Source organism: Lepisosteus platostomus, chromosome 17 (genome assembly GCF_059453375.1).
Source record: "Lepisosteus platostomus isolate fLepPlt1 chromosome 17, fLepPlt1.hap1, whole genome shotgun sequence".
Classification (NCBI taxonomy): Eukaryota; Metazoa; Chordata; class Actinopteri; order Semionotiformes; family Lepisosteidae; genus Lepisosteus; species Lepisosteus platostomus.
In genome coordinates this window covers 4,919,930-4,934,718 of record NC_142627.1, presented here as the reverse complement: position 1 = coordinate 4,934,718, position 14,789 = coordinate 4,919,930, and the positions used below count along the sequence as shown (strand labels likewise).

The following is a 14,789-nucleotide window of genomic DNA, read 5'->3' as shown; positions in this document are numbered from 1 at the left end:
TGCAGCCAGCAAAAGCCTTGACAACGACTGATGTCTTATCAAGGGCTACGAAAGACTGAGAGGCGAATTAACACAATCGAATGCTGAAAATAATTAACAAGTTCATGAAAACGTCGTGACTGTAATCAGTGGTTTAAACCGAAATATACATACACACCTGGTACAGAAATATAAAGATGTTATTTCAAATCGGATAGATTCACTTGCCTTTTCGCTCTTTAACGACACATCCTTACTCAATATATATTCCTTTCAATTACCAAACTTTAAAGAAAATTAATCATTTAATGTTCACCCAACTAGAATCTCTTATAAAATAAACACCCACATTTAATTAATATACTAGCTCTCTGCTGAGAGTTCCTTTAGAACAGCCACTCACACATCTGCATACGACGCCTCATTTATATGTCGTCACGAGAGCCGGCAAGGAGCTTTTTTACGGTCCCCGCAATTGTACGTCATTCTATAAGTCCCTCCCATTTCGTGCTAGGTAGTCGCTATTACACTTTATGTGTTTCTGTATAGACCACAAAGTTATTTTATTCATTTCATTGTGGGATTTAATAAAAATATATTGTTTAATACGGTCACAAAATAAGGAAAATGTACACTTAATGACGCAAAGACACTTTTAGATACACAGCAACCTTACAACGCGGCAGGAAGAAGTAGGACGATGAAGGTTTTAAACTCAGAAGAACTGGGGACAGTGGAGACAGCTCTGGAGTCGTACTTTCCTCAGAGTCTGAAGGTAAAATAACTGTCTAACTGGACAATCCACGGTGATCTAGCGCTTTCCACTGGGCGAGTTGATGTTCTGCTGTTTCACTTAGCGACTTATGGTACAACTGGAGGAACACAATGACCAACCAGGGCAACCAACTTCTCTAACGTTTCACAAAGGGTTCTCTGCGCCTCTCTCTTCGCAGGTGTACGGATACATCTTCGCCATTAACAGAAATAAACCCCACACTCTGGATGTCCTGGTGGATTCCTGGCCGGATTTTAAAACCGTCATTTGCCGACCAGACTCGAAGGTGCATGTTTCCCTGTGATAACTTGTTGAGCTCTCAGTGTCCCCTCGATTGGAACCCTTAGCTAACTTGTCTTGTCCCCTGAACAGAATGAGAGGTCGGCTGATTTCCTGAACAAGGTCACAGTTTTCAGCAAGGAGGCTGAGGGCCTCAGGAGTGTCCTGGCTGAGCACAGCGCTGTAGACTGGAGCGCCTGTTTCATGGTAGGAGGTGAGGCTGTTTAAGTAGATTCTTTTGCTTATCAAGCACAGCAATCAATATTTTTTTTAACACCTGTAACGTGTTTGCATTACGTATCTCTTTAAATTTGGAGAAGAAGTGACTTCTGTTTGAATTTGTTCTTAATTTCTTGCCCTGATTTGTTTTAATGTCTTTTCTTCCTGTGAATGAACTGTAAATGGATGTTTTATCTAACAGTTGGGGGAAACTAAGAGAAAAATAAAAGTTGTAAATGAGGGGAGCTCATTCCTGCCAGCCTTCTCTTGCTGGTTACTTGTCATTTATTGACTCTTTTCCTCGAAGGATCTTGTGAAACCAGCTGCAGTGCTGAAGGGTTTATACTCCTGTCTCCTGCCTGGACAGCTACAGTCTGACAGCTGATGGAGCCCCAGTTTCCTGTTGCTTTCCTCCCATTTTACCATTGAGAGTGAGACCATACTTGTTTTGTCCTGAAGCTGTTTTCATTTTCTTTTTTGAAAGGACTAGATGTCAACTATGCCACCGTACTGAAGGAGGCTGCTGCCTACAGGGGCATCAGAATTAAACTCCTCACTGTTGAGCATTTAATGAGATTGCAGGACCCAAGTCGCCTGCCTGACCTCAAGATTGACAGGTAAAAGACTGAATCTGTGTGATATTAATGCACTCAGCATATCATTACAAGTCCATGGTAAAAACTACATCATGCATTGCTTCTGGTTCAGTGAATTGTGGGCATTGAATTTAGCTTTCATTCATTTTGCAATAACAAGAGCAACAAAGGGCAGAAGAAAAAAATTCCTTACACTTATATAGTGCTTTTCTGGACACTCCACTCAAAGTGCTTTACTCGGGACTCTCCTCCACCTCTGCCACTAGTGTGCAGCCCCACCTGGATGATGTGACAGCAGCCAGAGTGCGCCAGTATGCTCCCCACACACCAGCTCTCAGTGGGGAGGAGAGCAGAGTGATGAAGCCAGTTCAGAGATGGGGATTATTAGGAGGCCATGACTGGTGAAGACCTGGAGAAAAGTTGGCCAGGAGTAACACCCCTACTCTTTTTGAGAAACACTCTGGGATATTTAATGACCACAGAGAGTCAGGACCTCAGTTTTACGTCTCACCTGAAGGATGGCACCTGAATGAAAGAAAAATATACAATTCTAGCTATTTGGTCATTGAGGATACCTGGGCAAGTTTGTCCTCGCTAAATTCTACTCTAGGCTTTTAAAATCTGGCATTCTTAATGCACACCCTTAGTTTAATTGGACAAATCATTTCTTACTTCTGCACCTGATCAGCTCTGCGGTGGAGCTGCTCTTCAGCAGTGGGTGAGGTGGGTCTTCTCCTGTAGGAGAGGGACTTTGGGATCCTTCAGGATGGAAAGCACTGTATAAGAGCAGTCCACAAAGTACTTGATGTGGCTTGAGGTTTGTCCAAGACATTATGCTTCAATGCAAAGGACACAAGCCGTCCAGGATTGTGTTTGTAATTGGTCCCTGGGTGAAGTTTTAATGCAGCTCAGGTCTGAAAAACAGTTCCTGAGAGGGGACTTTGTGAAAATATTTGTGACTGTATATTTTAGAGCCCTGGCATCTACTCTGGAAAGAAAACACATTTGTAAGTTTCTTACTTGTGTGGAATCTGAACCGAGCACATTATTCTGAAGGAGGCAAGCTGAAACGTGTAACCAAGAGTTTTAGTTTTTCAGAGAACATACACATGTTCTGTTTTTTAACAACTAAGTTCATTTCCTTTTCTCAGCGACATGGCGGCCAGAATTTCCTCTCTGAACGAGTCTCATGTGGGCCTAGTGAACCAGGCCTGGAAGTTTGGAGGTGGCGAGCAGGGCTTACGGCTCATTAACAAACTGATATCCTGCTTCCCTTCATGCTGCATCACAGATGACGGTGGGAGCCCAATCTCCTGGGTGCTTCTGTACGATTACTGCGCGCTGGGAATGTTGTACACTGCGCCGGAGCACCGCGGGAAGGGCTATGCCAAGATTCTGGTCAGCACCATTGCCAGAAGGCTGCATGCCCAGGGCTACCCAGTCTACTGCTTCATTGAAGAAGAGAACGAGCTATCTTACAGGCTGTTCAAAGGCCTGGGCTTCACGGAGGCCCCTGACTACAGAGCCTCTTGGTATGAGCTGAATTATTAACAAGGTGTTGTGGTCCATGTGATACAAAGACAAATCCATTTGCTGGAACTCTTTCTCCTGGAAAATCTTTAGTTGGGATTTTGTGTCACATTTTATCATGCTTCCCTGACTATGAGCACACTTTTAACATGGTTTTCCTATGCTCTGCTGCAATGTGCTGCTTTCCCCTGTATGCTACAGTAAACAATCTTATTAAAGGAATGCTAACGTGTGACTGAAGCTAAGGTAATGCAATCTTCTGGTCATGGCTTGGTGCCAGTCAGAAGACAAGCAAGAGTGACTCTGCTGGATGACAAGACAGAGACAGGAGATGCTGTCAAGCTGCAATACTGAGATTCACCTGCCAGCTCTGTCTGGGCTAGTGCAGGCCAATATCCATTTTGTAATCCATCTTGAAGCTAAGCAGGTATAAGCCTGGTCAGTACCTGGATAGGAGACCTCCTGGGAAAAACTAAGGTTGCTGCTGGAAGAAGGTGTTAGTGGGGCCAGCAGGGGGCGCTCACCCTGTGGTCCATGTGGGTCCTAATGCCCCAGTATAGTGACGGGGACACTGTACTGTAAACAGGCGCCATCCTTCGGATGAGACGTAAAACCGAGGTCCTGACCTGTGGTCATTAAAAAATCCCAAGGCGTTTCTCGAAAAGAGTAGGGGTGTAACCCCGGCAAGACCTTACCAATCATGGCCTCCTAATAATCCCCCTCTATGAATTGGCTACATTACTTTGCTCTCCTCCCCACTGATAGCTGATGTGTGGTGAGCGTTCTGGCGCACTATGGCTGCTGTTGCATCATCTAGGTGGGGCTGCAGACTGGTGGTGGTGGAGGGGAGTCCCCATTACCTGTAAAGCGCTTTGAGTGGAGTGTCCAGAAAAGCTCTATATAAGTGTAAGTAATTATTATTATTATTATTATTAATCCTGGCATCTGAGACTGATCAGCAGTACCTGGTACCTGGCTTACCTCTGCTTGTCTGTACACCAGCTGTAATACGCAGAGGCTTCCAGCAGGTGGCGATCACCTTGAAATACTGGGATTCCTGGCCAGTCACACACCAAAACAGTCCTGCATTGCACGGTGTTGCAAGATGTTTATCAGTGTGACGTGTTTAATTCAGGATGCTTAATACTGTTCAATCATACACTCAGATGAGTGAGGAGAATTGTATTGCTTGAAATGCAGCTCTGGTCCTGACTTGACCTGAGAGAGTTAGCTCTTGCTGGTGTCCTTGAATTCAGTGCTGCTGGGTCAGTCCGACTCTCCATCTTTGACCTGCAGCAGGTAAGGGGAGCAGCTGGTCTCTTTTTAAAAGTTTTTTATTTTAGACATTTTTAATATTTTAAAAAGACAAAATCTAAGAAACATAAAACCACAACATGTAAAAAACAAAGAAAAACAACAGCCAGACAAAGAACAAAAAGCTCAAAATTTGCTAATGCATTTACAGTTTTCTTATGGAGATAAGCATCTAGAAGTAATCACAGAATGACTGGATGTGTAAAATAATCGGGGATCTGTATAAAGCTCAGTCTCTTTCAAAACATTCAAGGAAGGGACCCCAAATCCTATAGGGATTACATTGTAATTTAAATTATCCTCTCATCGAGCCAGCTCTTGACACTGGGTTCAATGACACATTTCCACTCTTTAAGAATAATGTTTTTGGCCACAACCATTCTGATCGTCAGTGCTGATTACTCTTCCTTTGTCTGTCTGAGTGTTGCCTCTGTACAAGAATGCTTGTTAAGGATCTGGGGGTGTGTTTTCTCTCTAACACTTTTTGAGTACTCCTGACAGCTTTCTGCACAGAACTGATGTAACTGAGGCAGAGAAACGGAGCAGCTGGTCTCTGTAGGAAAAGCAGATCTGCATGTCACAGAGGGGGGTGGGTTTCCAAGGCTTTGATCACAGGGAATAATGGAGCTGCTTTCCCAGCAGGAGAGGCTGAGGCCTGGGGCAGTTAGTGCACGCTTGCTGTCTCTGAGGAGCTCGTTGCTCAGAGTTGCCTGACTGGTGCTGTGCGACTGCTCTGCTCCGGGACCATGGAGGAGAGACAGAAGAGGTGTGGGGAAGATTTGGTAAAGAGTTAAAGGGCTCACTCAAGTTTTTGTACAAGAGTGAGAATGAAGATATTCATTGTTTAAGTTGCCTCCCTCTGTGATATCATGCAACATCTTTCTTCTGGCTTCTTTTAGTTTTATTTGCCCAGTTTATAACAGCATTGTTGTGCACCTCTGTACAGTGTGGTTTAAGCATTTTATAAATAAAAACTTTCTACTCTGTTTCCAACAGTATAATTATGTCTTAACATAAATAAAAAAGTCACAAAACAGGAGCTGGACTAAAAGTTCATATTGCAGGATCACAATCCACCTGAAGACTTTTTAAAATGCAGTTTTAGCACAGACTCTCACAGAGAGTCCCTTCAGGGTGCAGAGACAGCAGAAGAACGTGAATGTTTCAGCACAGAGCCTGTGCACATTACAGTCAATGTCTTTATAATTACTTTTTAACCATAGCCTGCACTACACTAACCTGTTTTAATTCTCAATCATTGTAAGTGGCTTTTTCTAATATATGTACATAATTAACAATGTATGGTGATGAGCAATTAAGAGTATCTACCAATATTAAGTCCATTTTACTGTACTCACATATATTTAATACAACTTTTGTTCATTGTTTTTTTTAATGTATTGTATTTAAATGAATTGGACACAGTCTTGGAGAACATGAACATTAGTATCTGATGATAAACAAGTTTTTTTTTTAAAGACAGAAAAGATGAAAGTCCACATATTATCCTTCATGTCTGAGGGAGTGTTTATGAGTCAGATCTGGCCAGTGTTGAAGAGATCTTCCTTAGCTGCCAGACTCCACACCACAGCCCATCCCATTCAAGCAGCACTGCCTCCTCCCTGAGTGACGTTTTAGGTCAAATGACCTCCTGCCGCAGCTGCGATCCTGTCAGCTACACAATAGAGCTTTGCAACAGAATGGCAGTGCTGGAGTCAGAACAGCTCCAGATAGCAGAGGGGATACTGAGACAGTTCTTCCCAGAGTCCCTGAAGGTGAGCTGTTGACAGAACAAAATTGAAGCAGACCACGTTTTCATTTTGATAACTTTTTTTAACAGCTGTAATAGTGTCGGTAGATTTAGGAGGCTGCCTGAACACCGGCAGAGCGCGTGATGTTTTCTCTGCGGTGTGCCGGTGTGTAGTCGTCTGCAAAGATTGCGGTTCTCTCGTACAGGAGGAAAATCTTTCTCTAAGGGAGAAATTCGGCTCTATAGTGAACGAGTGAACGCCGTCTGTGGGCGTGTGGGGATCTTAATTCGCAGCGCGTATTGGCGTCAGGTGTGGAAGCTGCACACTCCCACGCGCCGCTCAGTAGGAAGTGCAGTGGGAGAGGCGTTTCACTGTCACACAGCATTTTAACCTAAATCCTTCACTTCTTACACAGTATTTAAGCAAATATAGTAATGTAGACATTATCCTCCTCAGCATTCAGATACTTTTATTGTGAGCAAATGTTTATTAGCTTCAGTGCTTCATACATGGAGGCACAAATACAAAACAAAAACAGTTACATCAATTATTGTAGCTAATTCTGGAGGATAATCTGCTGCATTCATGTCTGGTTAGCTTGCTGCCTGTGTCTGTACTTTGTTTCTTCAGGTGTATGGCTGCCTTTTCAACATCAACAGAGGCAAACCGCACAACATAGAAGTCATTGCTGACTCCTGGCCTGCCTTTAAAGTCATCCTCTGTCGACCAAAACGACAGGTAAAGACTTGTAGGGCAAGGCTTTGTGCTGAGAAACAATTCAGTCGGTCCTGGTACGTTTCTTTCTGGAGTCTTCTGATAACTACAGTTTACAGAACCATGACGCAGTACCCAGAATTCACAGCGTGTTCCCGATCTTGCATGTGCGCTGTGAAATACCGCAGTGCTAGAAACTTTGCCATCTGTTAATTTTGTGTTGTTTCTTTGTTTCTTACTTGTTACATTTCTATAATACAATTTTTCAGAATCTATCTAATCTAGAGGAATCTCTTTCTTTTTTAAAAGTGAGAGAAATAATAGTCAGTTAATACAACTTCAAAAACAGTCAGGAAGCAGTAAAAAGTTGATTAATTCTAGTTTTATAATGCAGCAGCAAAGTTACTTCATTTAGACAGGGTTTTGCTCCTTTGTAACACAAAAACAAAAAGTGAAAACAAAAAGATACAAAAAATATCCTTGCAGGCAGCTGCACTGCCAAATGAGTTACAAATGTGAGAAACCCATTTGAATAATCTAATCTAGCTAGTTGACGATTTCCAGGTTGTTTGCTTTAACAACACAATTGTTCCCAATGACTGTTTCAGACTCTCACGATTCTTTATAACAATAAGTGCATCCTATTCTCAGTCATAAAGGCACTTTAGTCCTCACACACTTGATCTGTGTCCTCTGGTCAGTGACAATCTTTCTTTGCACAGAACAGAAGTTTCATCACAGTGCAGATGCCCAGATTAGACTTCAGATCTAACACATATTCCTGAAGTGAAGCAGCTCTTTCCTCTCGGATTGACATGCTGAGCCATGTTTTGTACACCTGGCAGCATACCAACTGTGTCAACTGCCCAGACTATCAGCTTCAGGACACTTTGTCTGAGCATTAATCATCTAGACATGGAAGACTTAAATAATTAAATGATACAGTCCTTCCAGCCTGATCTGGGAAGTCACAGCTGGACTTCATACCCTGTGATTAACATCTTACTCATCTCACCTGTCTCACCCATTTCTTGTTAAAGCGTTTGTTGCTTAGGAGAGTGGATTGCAGTTCTTTTGATTAATTCACTGCTTGGAGAAAAACAAGCTGCATGAGTTGAAAGGGCTCCTCTCGTTTATACCCCACTCTGCCTGAGCTTCTGTAGGAGTGTAGCCCTGACGCTGTTGTGCTGTGTCACAGGGGGTCCTGGACCGAGAGGGAGACTTCAACATACATAGCATCTTCTCCAGGGACAAAGAGAGTTTGGGGAAACTGCTGCAAAGGCCTGGTGTTATTGACTGGAACCGGTTTTCTCTGCTAGCAGGTGAAAAGAGCTAATCCTTTCCTATGGAAGGTGACACGCACCACTACAGATCAGTAACTGACTAAATTTTTTTGCACAGCTCAAGACGTCTTATGGTGCAGCTTCATCAGTGACCTGTGCTGAAAGAGCTGTTATGATTTTCCTTCAATGCACAGGCTGGTGAATTTGTGCGATCCAAGGGCTACTTAAAAAAATAAAACCTTGTATATCAGAAAACAGAAAAGATGAGTCATGCTTCAGTTCAGATATTCTCCTGGACCCCTGTCCCTCTGCAGCAGCCCTGAGCAGTGACTGGCCAGGGGCACAGAGGGCACAAGTCTGGGAATCATATCTCAGGAGGACACACAGATGTTGAAAACCTTTTTGTCAGCAGTCAGTGGACATTATATGTCAATATGAGTAAAGTCTTCCATCCCATCCATCCATTTTCTAACCACTTCATCCAATTCAGGGTTGCAGGGAGCTGGAGCCCATCCTGGCAGGGAACAGGCTCAATACAGGATACACCCTGGACTGACACCAGTCCATCACAGTGCAGAGACACACATACACAGGCAAAGACATGCAGAAACTCACACCAGGACCAGTTATCCCAGATGCCAAATAGCCTACCAATATGTCTCTGGACTGCAGGAGAAAACTGGAGCACCCAAAGGAAACCTGCATGAACACAGATTGAACATATAAATTCCATGCTGAAAGAACACCAGGAATTGAATTGGACCCAGGGCCCCAGTAATGTTAACCACCATGCTACCCCAGAAAAAACTTCACTAGGAGTTATTTTTTAATAAAGCATTAATCATACCAGCAGTATGATCAATGATGTGATCAATGATTTCTTTCATGCGTGTCTTCATGTGTGTCTTTCATGTATCTTCCTATCCTGAAAAAGTAAAGGTCAGACAAGGGTTTTCATCTTTGCCTCTGTTTAAGGTGTCGACCTCAACCATCTGGATGTTGTGAAGGATCTGGCACTTTCAAGAAATGTTCCTGCAAGAACACAAACTGTTGTCTATGTGATGACACTGGAAGACAGCAGTCAGCTCAGGCAGCTGCCTGAACACAGGTAATAATTTGGAGAAGGAAACTGAGGACGTGTCCACTGGTCACTGGTAGCCATGGGCTTTTGGTTATTCGGTTGACTTGACCGCCGATTGCAGTTGGTGGAGGCAATATTGGCTCACACTTGTCCTGCCTTTTTAAGATCAGAAGGGCCTTGTCCACTTTTTGGCTCATAGGTGTGTTTTCATCAGTTCACCTGTGGCTCTGTTTTATTTGCTTTGTCAGTGATGCCGGATGCAGGTTGGCACGGCTCAGTCCCTCTCATGCTGAGCTGGTGAATGCAAAGTGGTCATTTGGAGGTGACAGGAACAGCTACAACTCCGTTCTGAATTACATCTCCCACAATCCCAGCTTGTGTGTGCTGGACGAGAGGGGGAAGCCCATCTCCTGGATCCTGATGTACCAGCACTGCGCCCTGGGGCTCCTGTACACCCTCCCAGACCACCGACGGCAGGGGCACGCCAGGCTTCTGGTCACCGAGATGTCCAGGCAGCTCCTGGAGCAGGGCTACCCTGTCTACTGCTTCGTGGAAGAAGAAAACCAAATATCCTACCAGTTATTCACCTCTCTGGGCTTCAGACACAAACCAGATTACAGAGCAGTCTGGTTCCAGCTTGGTCTCCGACACAGCAGTGGAGATCCTGCCTTGTGATGGCCCTGGAGTCCTGCCCTGAAGTGCTGTCCTCACCCTCTCGAGAACAGACACCCGGTTCGGAAAGACAGCTGCTCTGTGTTGAAGGCTTTCATGTGCAGCATTGTCAGAGTAAAATACTCTTAGAGTACAAACAAATAGTTTAAAGAGCAGTGAATGAATCAGAAATAATGAATGAACATTTTTTAGCACTCATGGCAGTTTGTTTCCTGCATAGTACTGAAAATTATAAATTTTTCTGACAGTTTAAAAGTTAGTTTTATTAAACTGCATTCTCACAACTACTCACAATATTTTGTATGAATTGCTCTAGGCACCAGCTTTATTCAAATAAGCATAAGAAGCTACACCTTAGGAATCGTTTGACTGCAGAACCTGCCTGCCATAGTCTTGGGGTCTGCAGCCAACCCAATGAAGCTCAGCAGGTGTGAGCCTGGTCAGTACCTGGATAGGAGACCTCCTGGGAAAAACTAAGGTTGCTGCTGGAAGAGGTGTTAGTGGGGCCAGCAGGGGGCGCTCACCCTGTGGTCCATGGGGGCCCCATTATAGCGATGGGGACGCTATACTGTAAAAAGGCGCCATCCTTCAAATGAGATGTAAAACCGAGGTCCTGACTCTCTGTAGTCATTAAAAATCCCAGGGTGTTTCTCGAAAAGAGTAGGGGTGTAACCCCGGCGTCCTGGCCAAATTTCCCATTGGCCCTTACCAATCATGGCCTCCTTTATAATCCTCATAAATGAATTGGCTTCATTACTCTGCTCTCCTCACCACTAATAGCTGGTGTGTGGTGAGTGTTCTCGCGCACTATAGCTGCCTTCGCATCATCATCATCTGGATGCTGCACATTGGTGGTGGTGGAGGGGAGTCCCCATTACCTGTAAAGCGCTTTGAGTGGAGTGTCCAGAAAAGCGCTATATAAGTGTAAGCAATTATTATTATTACAGCTATAGCTGCAGGTGGGTGTGTCCTGTTGTGTCCTGTTGTTTCTCCACCTGCTGGTGAAGCCTCAGAGAGAGCTCTTGCAGGGGTGTTTCAGTTACACAGGTAGGACACTCAGCAGGACACAGGGTTAGAGCTGTATTGACTCTGGAGCTTTAATATTTTGATGGGACCAAGCTTATTTATGTTGGTTGGATTATTTTTTTCTCCCACATATTTTAAAAGAGTTTTGAGTGTGGATCTGGTTAATTAAATTAATTCAAGGTTAATTCTGCACTGAAAAGCAAAAGGAGAAACACACTGTCTGGGTTGTTAAGCCTTCTTCTGGTGTGAAGAAGAGAGAGTAACAGTGATCTGGGTTTGGGACTTATTACTTTACAGCTGGTGGGTTCAAAGCCCAAGAAGACACAGCTCTTGTTCCCCTGAGCAAGGTGCTGTAGTAAACTCCCAGCTGTATAAATGGAAAATCATACAACTATACACTGTACAAATGTAAGTTGCTCCGAATAAAAGATCAGGAAGTAATCAGAGAGGAAAGCAGCAGGGAACAAAAGACAATGGGTGAGAAAAGTATCCAGACAGAAGGACATCCAGGGAAGAGGTTTTAAATGTAAAAAAAAATCTAAACTTCTGGATGTCAACTTGTGAAATGTGTCAAAGTTACAGACAAGTGGGAACTTGTGTTTCAGTGAAACTAAGGCTGGTATGTGGTCTGATGGCCATATTTGATTTGTAGCAAAATTGACTTTTTTTATAATTCTACTTCAATGAAATCTGCAGCAGTAGAAAGCTGAATCTAGGACAATGATTAAATCACATGTTCAAGAATTAGATCTGTTCAGGACGCGTCCATTTAGGATTTGACAAAAACACATGCAATTCTATTCCTATTGATATGGGGTTTTTTATGTTTTTTTTCCTCCTTTTTGGGAGGAATGCAGGAAAAACAATAATAAACTTTATTTTATATAGCGCCTTTAAAGGTGGTTTCTCAAAGAGCTTTACAGGATGACAATAATAAAAAATAAGAAGACTACAACAATAAATAAGAAGAATACACAAGATAAGACACAATTACAATTACAACAATACAACAATAACAATGGAGGAGACCATGGATGGTGGTACTAAGAAGAGCAAAGGGGTGAAGAATGTAACCAGTTAAGTAAAGGCTTTTCTGAAGAAGAAGGTTTTGAGTTTGGATTTGAAGGAGTTTAGAGAAGGTGACTCTCTGATATCCTTGGGCAAAGAGTTCCAGAGCTTGGGGGCATAGCAGGAGAAGGCCCTGTCGCCCATACAATGTAGACGGGCTTGGGGGACAGTAAGGAGGGCAGAATTAGAAGAGCGAAGGTTGTGAGGTGGGGAGTAGGGCGATAATAGTTCAGACAGGTATTGAGGTGCCAAGCCACGTAGAGCCTTATAGGTGAGCATGAGGATTTTAAAGTCTATGCGGAATTTGACCGGAAGCCAGTGCAAGGACTCCAGGATAGGAGTAATGTGAACACTTGCACTAGACCTGGTCAGGATTCTGGTTGCTGAATTTTGGACATACTGCAGTTTGTTCAGAGTAGATTTAGATACCCCAGCGAGTAGAGCATTGCAGTAGTCAATTCGAGAGAATACAAATATGTTGATCAGCTTTTCAGCCACAGTTAATGATAGCATAGGGCGTAGTCTTGCGATATTTCTAAGGTGAAAAAAAGATGTTTTGACAGTATGCTGTACATGTGGGTCGAATTTCAAGCCAGAATCAAATATAACCCCAAGGTTTTTCAACCTTGGATGGATGGATGTATATTTGAGTATCGTCAGCATAAAAATGAAAGCTGAGGCCATGTGATCTTAAAAGCTGACCAAGTGGGAACATGTAAATGCTGAAGAGCAAGGGGCACAGTATTGAGCCCTGGGGGACACCAGACTTGACAAGACCAATTTCAGACCTGTACCCATTGACAGAGACAAAGTGACAGCGATCAGTGAGGTAAGACTTAAACCATTTGAGGACAGTGTCAGAGACTCCAAACACAGTCTCGAGACGAGAAAGTAAGATGTTATGGTTCACAGTGTCAAAGGCAGCACTGAGATCAAGAAGGATGAGTATGGAAAGAGAACCAGAATCAGAAGCTATTAGGAGATCGTTGGTGACTTTGACTAGGGCGGTTTCTGTATTGTGAAGTTGACGGGGTTCGAAAAGGTTGTTTGTCATGAGGTGGTTATGTAACTGAAGTGTGACAGCATGTTCTAGAATTTTAGAGAGAAAGGGTAAGTTGGAGATGGGGCGGAAGTTGTTAAGATTGTCAAGAGCCATGTTAGGCTTCTTTGGCACGGGGGTAATAGCAGCAGTTTTGAGGACCGCTGGTACAATGCCAGTGCTCAAGGATTCATGTACAGTATAATATTGAGGACAATGGGACAGAGAGAAGAGAAACAGGACTGGAATAAAGTGGTGGGAATGGGATCTAAAATAGATATGGTGGGTTTCATGCACGTAACTAGTTTGTTTAGGGATGCTGAGTCAAGAAGAGAGAAGCTGGAGAGATGGGAACCAGAGAAGTTGGATGAGGAGGGAGGAGGTATGGAAATTATATCCGTAGTGGAGAGAATGTGATGCCGGATGTTTTCAATCTTAGAACTAAAGAAATCTAAGAATGTGTTGCAAAGTTGTGATGAGGCAGGTAATGTGGTAGGGCAGTTTGGCTTGAGCAGTCTGTTGATGGTGGAGAAAAGATGTCTGGGATTGTTTTGGTGATTTTCAGTGATGTGAGAGAAGTAGGTGGATCTAGCAGACTCTATAGTAACCTTATAATCAGATAAGTAATCTCTCCAGGCCCGATAATGTACATTTAGGCCGGAAAGACGCCACCTACGCTCAAGTTTGCGAGAGGCTGCCTTCATGAAACGCAGATGGTCATTGTACCAGGGGGCAGGGCGAGAGAAGGAGATGGTTCGAGTTTTTAAAGGAGCAAAGGTGTCGAGGGTAGATAAAAGAGCATTGTGAAGTAACTGTATTTTGTCCTCTAGAGGGTCAGAGGAAGAGAAACAGGATAAGGAGGACAGAACAGAATTTGCAAACCTTGGGTGATCAATTGATCGCCAGTTGCGGAAATTGACAGAGCGTGAGGGGGAGGAGGTGTTAGAAACAGGTAATTCCAGATTGAAGAGAATGGCTAAGTGGTCAGAGAGGCCTAGATCAAGGGGAGAGCAGTGGGAGACAAAGGACTCATTTGCAATAATTAGATCTAAGGTGTGTCCTTTGTTATGTGTAGGGGTACAAAAAAACTGAGTAAGGTCAAAGCATCCCAAAAGAGAAAGGAAGTCTTTAGCCAGACTGGAAGAGGTTGAATCAATGTGTATATTAAAGTCCCTTAGAATAAGGATCCTTTTAAACTTAAGGGATAAGAATGAGAGAAAATCACCAAACTCACCTAAGAAGACTCCACTGGGTTTGGGTGGTCTGTAAACTGTGGCAATAATAGTAGATTGGGGGATGGAAACATTTAAAACAAGACACTCAAAAGAAGGTATAGTTATAGTTATAGGACTGGGAGGAATGGGAAGCGAGGAGGAGTTTAATAACAGTGTAACATGGCTGAAGGACATGTGCTTTGGCAGGCATATGCCACCCATGACGAAATGCAGACAGACATCTATGAA

General features: G+C 43.5%; 2 protein-coding genes across 2 annotated transcripts; both read left to right on the top strand.

Annotated features, from left to right (window-relative positions):
* Nucleotides 1-459: 459 nt before the first annotated feature.
* Nucleotides 460-5,678, top strand: LOC148645939 (glycine N-acyltransferase-like protein 3). Its single transcript, XM_088609536.1, has 5 exons — nt 460-754; nt 933-1,040; nt 1,127-1,247; nt 1,737-1,869; nt 3,000-5,678. Exons 1-5 carry the CDS (start codon nt 680-682, stop codon nt 3,397-3,399), a joined length of 837 nt encoding a protein of 278 aa, XP_088465662.1. The 5' UTR covers nt 460-679; the 3' UTR covers nt 3,400-5,678.
* Nucleotides 5,679-6,186: 508 nt separating this feature from the next.
* On the top strand, nt 6,187-12,524 carry LOC148645938 (glycine N-acyltransferase-like protein 3). The gene is made up of 5 exons (XM_088609534.1): nt 6,187-6,467; nt 7,074-7,181; nt 8,356-8,479; nt 9,416-9,548; nt 9,770-12,524. The coding sequence occupies exons 1-5, from the start codon at nt 6,336-6,338 to the stop codon at nt 10,194-10,196; spliced, it is 924 nt and encodes a 307-aa protein (XP_088465660.1). The 5' UTR covers nt 6,187-6,335; the 3' UTR covers nt 10,197-12,524.
* Nucleotides 12,525-14,789: the final 2,265 nt, after the last annotated feature.

Excerpts from the sequence above, each read along its gene's own strand:
- LOC148645939 (XM_088609536.1), top strand. The coding sequence starts at position 680 with ATGAAGGTTTTAAACTCAGAAGAACTGGGGACAGTGGAGACAGCTCTG. Across the intron at positions 1,248-1,736 it reads CGCCTGTTTCATGGTAGGAG|GACTAGATGTCAACTATGCC; the intron begins GTGAGGCTGTTT and ends CTTTTTTGAAAG. Across the intron at positions 1,870-2,999 it reads CCTGACCTCAAGATTGACAG|CGACATGGCGGCCAGAATTT; the intron begins GTAAAAGACTGA and ends TCCTTTTCTCAG.
- LOC148645938 (XM_088609534.1), top strand. The coding sequence starts at position 6,336 with ATGACCTCCTGCCGCAGCTGCGATCCTGTCAGCTACACAATAGAGCTT. Across the intron at positions 6,468-7,073 it reads TCTTCCCAGAGTCCCTGAAG|GTGTATGGCTGCCTTTTCAA; the intron begins GTGAGCTGTTGA and ends TTGTTTCTTCAG. Across the intron at positions 9,549-9,769 it reads AGGCAGCTGCCTGAACACAG|TGATGCCGGATGCAGGTTGG; the intron begins GTAATAATTTGG and ends TTGCTTTGTCAG.